General features: G+C 39.6%; 1 protein-coding gene across 1 annotated transcript; it reads right to left on the reverse strand.

The window, feature by feature from the left end:
- Positions 1 to 1118: 1118 nt before the first annotated feature.
- Positions 1119 to 10788, reverse strand: prc1b (protein regulator of cytokinesis 1b). Its single transcript, XM_088920827.1, has 14 exons — positions 10634 to 10788; positions 8669 to 8801; positions 8444 to 8566; positions 7901 to 8134; positions 7499 to 7669; positions 7253 to 7402; positions 6270 to 6417; positions 6020 to 6156; positions 5769 to 5864; positions 5207 to 5353; positions 4737 to 4847; positions 4264 to 4374; positions 3943 to 4125; positions 1119 to 2179 (listed from the first exon to the last, which is right to left on the reverse strand). The coding sequence occupies exons 1-14, from the start codon at positions 10642 to 10644 to the stop codon at positions 2102 to 2104; spliced, it is 1833 nt and encodes a 610-aa protein (XP_088776953.1). The 5' UTR covers positions 10645 to 10788; the 3' UTR covers positions 1119 to 2101.
- Between the last annotated feature and the right edge of the window lie 299 nt (positions 10789 to 11087).

Here is an 11087-nt window from a genome sequence, read left to right on the forward strand (position 1 = left end):
GGATGTGTAGCTAGATAACGAGATAAGACTTCATACCATTTGTTGCTGAGCTTAGGCAGGGGGTTTGCTTAAGATATTCATACTGTACTAGATAAGACGAAAACCTATTCAGTAATATTGGCATAAATGTTGAGCTGATGTTTATCTGATGTGTTTATACAGTGTATCTACCTATGATAGATGATATGACACTCTTATGATGTACCTTATGCAGTGATGCGTTGCAATTAACGGAGCCTATCTACATTATTCCTCGAATATTCACTCAAAAGCCACAATTCAGTTTGCCTTGGCATTACGTATTGAAAGAAATAGTGATATAATAGTGAAAGTTCGTGACCTGCAATAAAGGAGGGCAGAATTATTGATATTATGCTGCAGCAGCATCACCGTGGATGCCGATCCTTTCAGAAGCAAGTTCTAGATCTGGTCAGTATAGGGACGGGAGACCTCCAAGGAAAACCAGACTACTGCTGTATGGGGGGTTTGGGAATCTGTAAGCTGCACATTTTCCTCTGGACGTTTCCAAGCCAATTATCCCGTATGGTGGCTGGGGTACTGTGCTATAGGAGGCACTATGCTTTGAAATTAAGGTCAATATAAAATCCCATGGCAATATTCCTATATTTGTTGAAAGGGTGTTGACCCTAGTGTCCAGGCTTAATTCCTCCCCTGGTCATTACTAGCTCTCTTCATGCTCCATTTGTATACTTCCACATTAAATAATGAGTGGTATTCTAATGAGTAGATCCAGGATTCTGATATCAATCACAATGCATTTGAAAATTTTGCAATTGCAGTGGAAAAAAGAATTTACAGGAAGTATAATGCATTGTATTATTTCCTGAGACTCTGTACATTTGACTGATATGTAGCAAACTGATCAATTTTAAGTGCATTCTTTTGATGAGAGATTTTCATTGCATCAATGATGTTTCTGTTCCCCAGCTGTATAACTTACCAAATTTCATTGTTCCAGAGTTCTGAAATTTGTTCAGCCATATTTTAAAAAGAAAATATTAGTTGAAGTGACATCAACTGGAATATAATGAAAAAAAACTTCACATGTTGTGACTGCAGGGGTGCTGTATTCTTCTCAAATAAATTAACTCAAGACAGAAGAACATTGTATTTATTTCTTATATACAATGTGACTAAGACAGAATTAAACATTTACAATAATATTTCCCTAAAACATTTCTAAATATATTCAATACCCTTGTTACTCTGTTGGGAAATAACACTTTCTTCTGATTTGATCTGCATAAACCCATATTCCAGTACTACTTTAAAGCATAAGTTTCAGGTCTGATGAATAATGTGCTGCCATCTTAGCATAGGAATGGTAAAAGTTCATCAACAGCAAAGCACAAGAAATATAGAAAGAGCATATTTTGATGCTGCTATTACTCCAGACAAATGAACAATCTGAACATTTAACCTCAGACTCTGCAGTAAACCATTTTCACTACAGCCACTGTGTATATAACAGTATAAAGCTTATGCTGTGGTTGGACTGTTCATAGTCTTTACTGTATCCCCCAATAAGCAATATGTTGTTTAATCAAGACCAAGCTTTAAACAAAAGGGAAAGGTACAGTATAAAATTACAAATAAATAAATAGTGCCAGAAATGTGCAAAACGCTCATGATTAACATTGGAAAATTGTATATACATAAAGGATGTTCGCTTAAAATCTACACATTTTACTGATGAATAACCAAGAATGTGAAAAACAGACGTAACCAGCTCAAAAATGCAGTTACGGAGCAAATAGAGTTTACAGAGCTTAAAAACCATCAAACCCATCTTTTTTTTTTGTTTAAAAAGAGGAATTGTTTCAACAGGCATGCTTCTGTTAGTGTCAAAAAGCCTTGAAATAGTGTTACAGTATAGATAAATGTTTATATAAGGTAACTTGTTTTGCATGCAGAGTTTAGTTTTTGCTGGTTATGCTGCTGTATTCTTCACACCTTTACCTTCATTGAAATTTACAATTGAGTAAAATGACAGTGATCAATCATATTTACATACAACTTCATACATTTGCCCAAGCAGGTACAGGACTGCCTTGTAACACTGTCAATACTCATCTCCAAGTCAAATACAATTATGAGTGATGGTGGAGTTTAAGATTCCGGTCTTGTAGTTAGATTTTGATGCTTTTGAGAGTTCTCGCTGTAGATACAAAAAAAAAACAAGAATAAGATCATACACAAAACATCAACTCTTTGATAATCCAGAAATCACTATAAGATTTGTGAATAGAGCAATTCCTACCACCTAGAGTTACATGTTGGTTTAACCAAAAGTAGAGAAAAATCAGGCATTTTTCTTTAATCTATTAATGTCCTGCCTTAATGAAATGTCATGAGTTATATAATTTTAATTTGGTTTCATGTAACTGTTGACTTCCATAGCCACAAGACAGTATATCAAAATATTTTAATTCAGCACAAACTAAGGATATAATCCCGCGGCCGGCAGAGGAATCCTACTCCATTGGGCCCCTTAGCAAGGCCCTTTACCCCAACTGCTCCAGGGGTGCTGTATAAATGGCTGACCCTGCGCTCTGACCCCAAGCTTTTCTCTCCCCATCTGCGTGTCTTATGGAGAGCAAGCTGGCGTATGCGAAAATACAAATTCCTAATTCAAGAAACTGTATATGGCTAATAAAGTGATCTTATCTAATTCTGTTGGGACAAAACCACAGGGAAACTGCTCTGCTACAGTCAAATCCTTCTTAAACACCAATATAGTATCGGGCTTTAATCATTTACCCTTATTCTTAACAGGAAAAGGTGAGAGAAAAGTACAAATTTTCCTTTTATATAACAGTCGCAACTTTAAATATATAAATCATAACTTTGAGAAGGCTGAACTGATGTTTCTAGAATTACAAAGCAAATTAAAGTGATAAAAACTAACACTTAAGTCATTCCTTTTAGGTTATTTCTGCATTTGAACCATCTACCAATCCCGACACTTAAGGCATTCTAGTTTGCTGATCAAGTTAGGTGCCAGTTTATATATGATGGGTTTTACCTATCTTGAATAAGTGACGAGTAAATATAGGAATAAAGGTGGAAATCGGTTAGTAAAGAAAACTATTGCAGTGAACGTGTTTGCAATTGGGTAGTCTATTCACATAAAGCATACTGATATGACAAAACCATTTTAAACAGTTGGTAAATAAAACTAAGACTTTAGCACCATAATTTGTCTCCACACACCACCAGAAGGGAATCTATAGGATGTTAAATAGTTAAAGCAGAGCAGTAATATAGTGAGAACATAAGCAAGAGGGAGAGATATAAAGTGTGATCAACTATATTCAGCAAACAGGAAAAAAATATAGAAAATTCACAGCAACACACAGCCTAGCTTCCTATATTGAAGAGAGAATCTGTCCCCCAAAACTGGGTATTGGCCAATTTTGTTAAGTAATACACACTCAAAGGCATCAAACAGAAGAACTCTAGTTCAGAAAACAAGTTTGTCATAGTTACTGGAAGCTTCGTGAGCATTCTCTAGTGAAGTTAACGGGGGAACATGCAAAAAACAGGCTGGAAAATGATGAGGAATTTTGGTTCGAGTTTTTGTTCATACAGACCTTGATAGAAGGGCGATGGAATCAATGTTGACAAATTCCTTCTACAAACAGAAGAAAGAATTAGGCATCTAGCCGAGAGAGCCAAGTAATCTACAGCCAATTAGAAAAGACAATTCTGGAAGATAGAAGGGTTTTATTGCATATCTTGCCATCACAGTAGAGTGATGAGAGGGCTTACAAAACTGTCAAGTCCTAAGCTTTACTCGCAAAGGAGCAAGCATTTGATGCTGGACAGATCTGGAACAATGATCCCCCTTCATTGTCTCTCTTTAGCTTGACTGTGTGTTGCTTAAGAGATTGGTAGATGTTTTCATAAAAGTGAAATTACCGCAAACTCGGAATAGGTGCTGGCAACAGAGTTAATGCTGAAGTTACGCTGCGGACTAGCTGCCGTCCTCAACGCACCACTCAGAGCTGTTCCATTCATGTGACAGATATTCTCCTTATTGCGCTCCAGCAGGCCAGTGCGGGGAGGCTTGCCATGTCCTGGAGTTCGAGCCAAGTGGCCCTGCTGTAAAAGAATTGAATGAAGTAAAACCCTTGGGATTTAACATTAAAATCAACTACAGAGGAGCTGCAACATGTGCAAATGCAGGCACTGCCTACCCACCCAGCTGCACTGCGCCTTCATTACCAGCCGTGCACTGACCTTGCCTCCTGACAGAGGGGGGCGGGAGACTGGGGAGTAGCAGAGCGTCCCTCCGCAGGCAGACCGCATGGTACTGTTGGAGGTGCCACTAGAGATAGAGGTTGCATTGAACTGGGGAGAAAGCAGGGAACGTTAGTGGCAGGAGACTCTATGCCTAGGAAGTTAACACAGGCTTTGAACAGCAAAGATGGTAAGTGTTATATTTTATTTTGCTAAGAAACAAATGTCCAGTGACAGATATGCATGCTAGGAAGGCATTCAATAACAAATACTGACAGTCTCCTTACTTTTGGGACTGATTAACATTTTATTGGCTTATTTACCTGTTTATATAGGTATATATTTATTCATTCAATATACTCAGAAGCATTTCTACAAAAATACTTCTAATGGCCATAAATCTAATGAAATATTTCAAGTAGGATTTGAGGACCTCTACAATGTCCAGACCTATGATTAAGAATTCTTCTCACCTTTCGTGTTTTTCCAGGCGTATTTGTCCCAAGAAGCCTCCGTTTCGATGGTGTTCTAGGAATAGTACCGTACAGCATATCCTCCTCTGTCTGCTTACTTTTTTTCAATTGCTGTGAAGAGAACAAGAAATAGAAAATCCTCTTGGGTACCTTACATCACATTTGGGGATGTGGTTTTAATGTACGGAACATCTACTTTTCCATTACCAGAAAATACTGAGCTTATTTTACCACCAATAAGTTCATTATTAGAGCACAACAACAACAATCAGTACTCAGAAAACTCTTCATGGTTATTCACTTTTCAATCTGATTACATCTGTAATGTGATTGACCCATGCCTTAGGTTTTCAGTGTGGATTCTATTAACAATTTCCATTGTGAACACTGAAGCTGGTGAAGTTGGTGGACTGGAATGGTTTAGCAGCGTGTATAGCCACCACAGATGAGGACATGTTGCCTTTTCTTACCCGATCCTGTTTCTCCCTCTCCTTCTCCAGGCGGTAGAGCTCCCACTGGTCCTCCACGTACTGCAAGAACTTCTGGCCGTTGACCAGGAACTCTCGGCCCTGTTCCTGCTCCCAGACATCAATCTGCGTCTTCAGCTTCCTCTCCAGCTGGGCCACACAAACGCCATGCCATCAGCACAGTGCTACACACATCGCCTTCACTGCCTCAACCTGACCAATCCGCTTTTACAACCAAACAAGCCCCGTTTAACTTCAAGAACCGGCACAGCCTTTAAAGCATTTTGCCCCAGTTTTGTGTGGTAAATTCACACATTTTTATCAAAGGAAACCAATATAAATAAATTATTTGTTTTATACTGGTGCACTCAAGTTGCAAAGTCATTATACCCTGTTTATATATTGTAGTTATTCAAAAAAAGGACTCCAAAGGTGGCAACACCAGGAAGGACTAATCTTGCATAAAGATATAACTCTACAAGAGGCATAATGTTTTTACTGAGGCTAGGTAAACTGTGACATTACACTCCAGTCTGTATTCACTAAATTCACTGTGGTTTACTACCTTGGGCAGGCTTTTCTGTAGATCAGCTCTCTGTTTCTCTTCTTTTAGAAGGTTCCCTCCCCTGTTTGTAAACCGAGAGGGATCGGTTGCTTTTTTCTAACCAAAGTAGAAAACAAAAGGCAAAAATCAGGAACAGTGCTATATTGTTAATGATGCCACCAGAAAATGGTTATGCATGCAGCTTTTATTCAACGAGATCAAAACGGAGGAAAAGCAAAAGTTAATCTAATGTTCTTTTTATCCGTTTTTACCTCAAGCTCCAAGTAGAGACTCCATGTTTCTTGCCATTTGTTCACCCCCTCAAAGAGTTCTTTGTGATCCTCATAGTGTTGTTTGACACGCAGTATCTCAGCATCATGCAGGCTCAGCAGGTCCTCTGTGTAGTCATCTGACAAAGACACATAGGATTCACGTGATTCCCACTCCAGGAATTTCCCTAGAAAAGCACCTCTACCCCCATTTTATGTAATGTGACATACAGTGGTTGGAATACTAACTTACCATCGGAATATGGAGCAAAGGCTCCGCGCTGCTCGGTACTGAAAAAACATTTGTCCCAGTATGAGGCCAGCTCCACTCGGATAGCTTCTATAACATTTTTAATATTCTGTAGTTTTAGCTCTTGTAGGCGCTCTGCTTCTGCTTGTAACTGTTGGAATACAAAACAAGTTTTGAAAAGATTACACCAACATGGTGTGAAGTGCTCAAGTCTGTCTTCGCGAATGTGATGTTTTCCAGATGTTGAACTACATTAAACACTAGTTCAGGTGGGGAGCTGCATCAGCATGCGTAGGCTGCAAAGGAACAAGTAATAGGTTTATTCCATGCTGAAAACAGAAGAAAGGAAACATTTTGGCTGCGGAGCCTTCTTCGGGTGTAAGAAAGATAGTGCAGTCAGCAAAGATAATATAGCATGGGAAAACACAAGCCAAATTGTCTGCGTTCTCAAAGTAGAGTTTCTTAACTCCTATAGCTGAAAGACAAACTTGGTTCACACCTTCCCCCTTCTCTCAGTGACAGACTTGTTTTCTTCTAATTCTCTCTGTTCACTCGTAGGCTTCGTTTCACCTCTCCTCACCTCTCGACTTCGCACCTCTTGATTGGCCACTCTGCCTCCCCCCTACTCCCGCCTCCTCCTCTCTCCTGGCTTGTGTTTTCCCATGCTATATCATCTTTCCTGACTGCCCTATCTTTCTTACACCCGAAGGCTCTAGAGCCGACACCTTGTGTTTTCTATCTTCTCTTTTCAGCATGGAAAAAACCTATTATTGTTCCTTTACATACGACAATTGTTGGCTCAGTCTGGATGAACAGCAGTATTTATAAACACTCCAAGAAAACCCCCCAAAAAGCAATACTTTTGAAGTGCTTTGACACTTCTTTTACAACTTTTATCAATTCCACTTTTAGAAAAAGGAACTGCAGATTATGGGTACGGCAATTAATTTTAAACATCATTTTGTTTCATATACGTTTCTACATACTGCTTCCATGTTTCTCTTCCTGGATGAAAGCATATGCTCAGAGAAAACATCTCTCTCCTCCTGTGGAACCTGCAGCCTGTCCCACAGCTCCCGGATCTGGCTGCGGTAAGCGGCACACACAGCTTCATTCTGCGCCTTGCGCTCTTGCAGCTGGAAAGCATAAAACAGGAATCAGTCTAGCCTGGGTGTCATGACACCTGCTACCAGAAGAAAAGTCATGATAACAACGACCCTCGGAGTCCTTACCTGCGTTAGGAGCAATTTAAGTGTGGCAATATTCTCGGTAGACAGACAAAAAGCCTCCTCATCCTCACACACCACATCCCTTTCAAAACTGGTGTCTGGCAAATGATCCAGCTCCTCCATACACAAGATAATTTGCCTTTTGATGCCAACAAACTCACTGCGTCTCCGCTCCTTAATATAAGGGACACAAATTAAAGATTCTTCACAATTAAAAGATTCGACAATATCTTAACTTCTGTAAAAGAGGTGACATTACAATACAAGTGCATCCATGACAGTCTGCAAAGATCATTATCTCTCTAACACATCATTAGCATTTTTTGAGACACAGCAGCTATACTATTATTACACAATGACAGCAAGTGTAGGAATGAATTAAGGGGGAGATTAAGACTAGCAGACCTTTTCTGCCACGAGGTTGGCAATGTGATGGCGGAAGTGGTCTAGCTGCTCCAGGGTGGGCACGGCGTCGCTGTCGATGCGGTAGGAATCGCTGCACAGAATGTCACACAGGTCCTGGTCCTGCTCTTTCAGTGCCTTCAGCTCCTGCATTCTCTGATTCTTCTGTTTTAACATCACCTCCAGCCGTGTGCGAATATCCTTTTCCAGCTGCAGCACTGTGCTGCCTTCTTCTTCCTGTTAACAAGAGCTTCCTTAATGACTGGAAAGACAGGCATGCATGCGAATAACAGACCAGGACTCGGGCCGAAACTGCTACAACTGTTAAGCTTATGCAAGTTGCTCCACGCCCTGGTCACCCAAAACAAAAATTCTAGCTTTTTTAGATTGTATAAATGATTAAGTAACCTACACCACACAACACACTTCCAAAATTAATCTGACAGAAGCAGGACGTATGGCACAAAAAACTTCACTTTGATTTCCTTCATCACTCGTAGTACCAGTACCCGACGCTTGCAATAACTGGATTTTTTTTGCAATTACCTCAAACGATGTCAGGTGAAGCTCCCTGCACAGCACATCCAGCTCTTTGCGGCACATTTCAATACTCTTCAGCAGACGTTCCTTGAGGTTCTCTTCTTCTGCAATCATCATGTCCAACAGACCCTGTGGAAATGATGTCTTATTGGTCCTGCGACTACTATCTCACTTATCCACGTTCGTGGCACTTAGGCAAGCAGATATAGTTTACAGCCTCAAAGTACTCACTTTAATGTGCTTTTTTACCACATCCGTCCTCTGCAATCGCTGGTCCTCTGGGATCCCAATCTCCTCCCAGATGTCTTTCAGTCGGCAAAGGGCTTTATTCAGACATGCCACAGACTCTGCAGCCAGAACCTCACTGGCAAAGCAAGAATTCAACCGTCAGCTCTGTGATACTGGTCACCCAAGAACAACCCTAGTATGAGATTTACAAAGCAGGGATGCAACTCTTGCATACCCCCTTGTGTTTAATATTTAATATCCTAATTATTAAGGTTATAACAATCAAAAAGGGCATATTGGCTGCATTTAACCAGCTTAACTTCAGGGAAATCTGGTAGTCTTGAAGTGCTTGTTCTGCATCTAGGATCTGTTGTTTTATTCCCAATACTTTGATATTGCAGTCTCAGAAAACAACATGAACATTATGCTTTCGACTTACAGTTTATTAAAAATAACTAGCTTTGAAATCTTTGAAAATGTGCCCTCATTTACTTGACTAGCCTGTAACAGAATTTTGTTTCAGAGCTACTGTGAGAGTATTCAGCAGACTTGGTTTAGAGTTACTCCACCATATTGGAATGTTAATTATTTGTAACAGTTACTAAAGCTCTAATCTCCCCCTGGGAAAGACACACCCAGTCTGTCGAGCCAGTCTCTTCAAAGATTTTAAATTTAAATAAGAAGATTCTGTTTAAAAAGGAGTGGATGAAACTACCTTTGTTTGCTGCAACACCAGCTGAAGGTGTAGTGGGATATTTCAAAGCAACATTTTATCAAACAGCCTGAATTTTAAAAACTAATGTCTTTGGAATTGATTACTGCTCAGTGACAGTTCTATTGCCTTGCAGAAACTTCTGAAGAGACTTTGCACTTAAAACAGAAAAAGAAAATGTAAAGACTTTGGGCCCTTATTCCTTGTACTGTTTATGCAGAACATTATGAACCAATAAGACTTTAACAGGACAAACACCTGCACATTTCAACTTTCAACCTCACGATTATTGTAAGATTATTGTATTGTGCAGCGATAAGATGGATGTTGAAAATATTTAAATTAAAAAAAGAATACCTCACGATATTGTATCTCGACTGCATAAGGAGGATTATGTATGAGATTTGCTTTCTATAAATATACCAGCACTAGCAGCATTATCGCTTTCCGAGGTTACACCCACAAAACAGGTGCAATTCCACCCTTAGTGAACGACGCATTAGGAAAATGTAAAAGATGATTATGTGCTTCAGTTCATTTTTTGTAACTTTTGCATTATCGGCTTCAGTTAGATACCATAGCTTTATACATTAAGGCTGTAGTTTGATTAGGGCCCTGGCTTCAAATTCCAGGCGAGACATTGCTGTTGTAACGCTGAGCAAGGTACTTCATCCAGCCTGTTCTAATAACAAATACCCAGCTGTAGAAATGGGTGCAAGTATTAGTAGCTTTGAATAAAAGCGTCAAATAAATGAATAATTAGTAATAACATAGCGTGGTTTTGAGATCATAACATTCAACGCGTATCTAGGTACACGAAATATTGAATTATGCATTTAATTCAGTATTACATTCTAGAAGAACTCCTGAAGCAGTAGCTGGATGGACTTCAATGTTCGCTTCATGAGCATGAATTAGTACCATTGAAACGAAATCACTGCTGGCCTCGAAGCTACGTGTATTTTTAAAGCGACTTTGTTTCGAGTATTGTAGACTGAGGACGCCTGCGGTCGTATGCGTACGAAATGCGGTTAATTTTCCTCTTAGGGTCTCAACCAAATGTTTGTTTTGATTCGAGACGCTAATAAACAACTGTAATGCGGGTTCGGACCTTCAAAGCACAAAGGGATATAAAAATAAACGATCAAAACTCGGCTGCCTACTATTTGACATTTTCTTTATGCCACCTGATTAATTTCGGAAGAGTTAACTTAACCAAAAACATGTTTAATTAAAAAAAACATTTAATAACTGACCTTTTCCGCATGATGCCACTCCTCGTATTCCTAAAAGATCCCCTTTATTCTCCTATTTACTATGTTATTGATATACTTTTTCACAGCAGTCTTTTGCATGCAGGCTTCGTCGGGAAATTTCTGACCGTTTCTCTTTCAATTCAAATGCTGCGAATGAACAGTCTTCTCTTTCCATTGGCTAGGACAGCCGGGACGTCATCAGGACCATAGCAACAGGAGCATTTCTGGCCGTGGTTGCGTATGTCCGGCGTGTTTCCAGGTTGGGTGTTTAGGTAAGGAATGGTGTGTTGGGAGTGCGAGGCCTTAAAAAAAACACCGAAATTATATTTGTAGTTGAAAGTATACAGTACACGATTCAGTTGTTATCGCGTTCATGTGTATTCCCTGCGCTAATTGTGCTTTTACTTCCTTTTTAAACCACCTTTTCTATCTCTTATGAAATGCTGCATAAATG

This window comes from Atractosteus spatula, chromosome 7 (assembly GCF_055471065.1).
Source record: "Atractosteus spatula isolate fAtrSpa1 chromosome 7, fAtrSpa1.hap1, whole genome shotgun sequence".
Lineage (NCBI taxonomy): Eukaryota > Metazoa > Chordata > Actinopteri > Semionotiformes > Lepisosteidae > Atractosteus > Atractosteus spatula.

Bases quoted from the DNA above. Each gene is read 5' to 3' on its own strand.
- prc1b (XM_088920827.1), bottom strand. The intron at 8,567-8,668 runs GTGAGTACTTTG...TCATTTCCACAG, and splicing joins TGGTAAAAAAGCACATTAAA to GGTCTGTTGGACATGATGAT. The intron at 4,126-4,263 runs GTCAGTGCACGG...ATTCTTTTACAG, and splicing joins CCCCTCTGTCAGGAGGCAAG to CAGGGCCACTTGGCTCGAAC.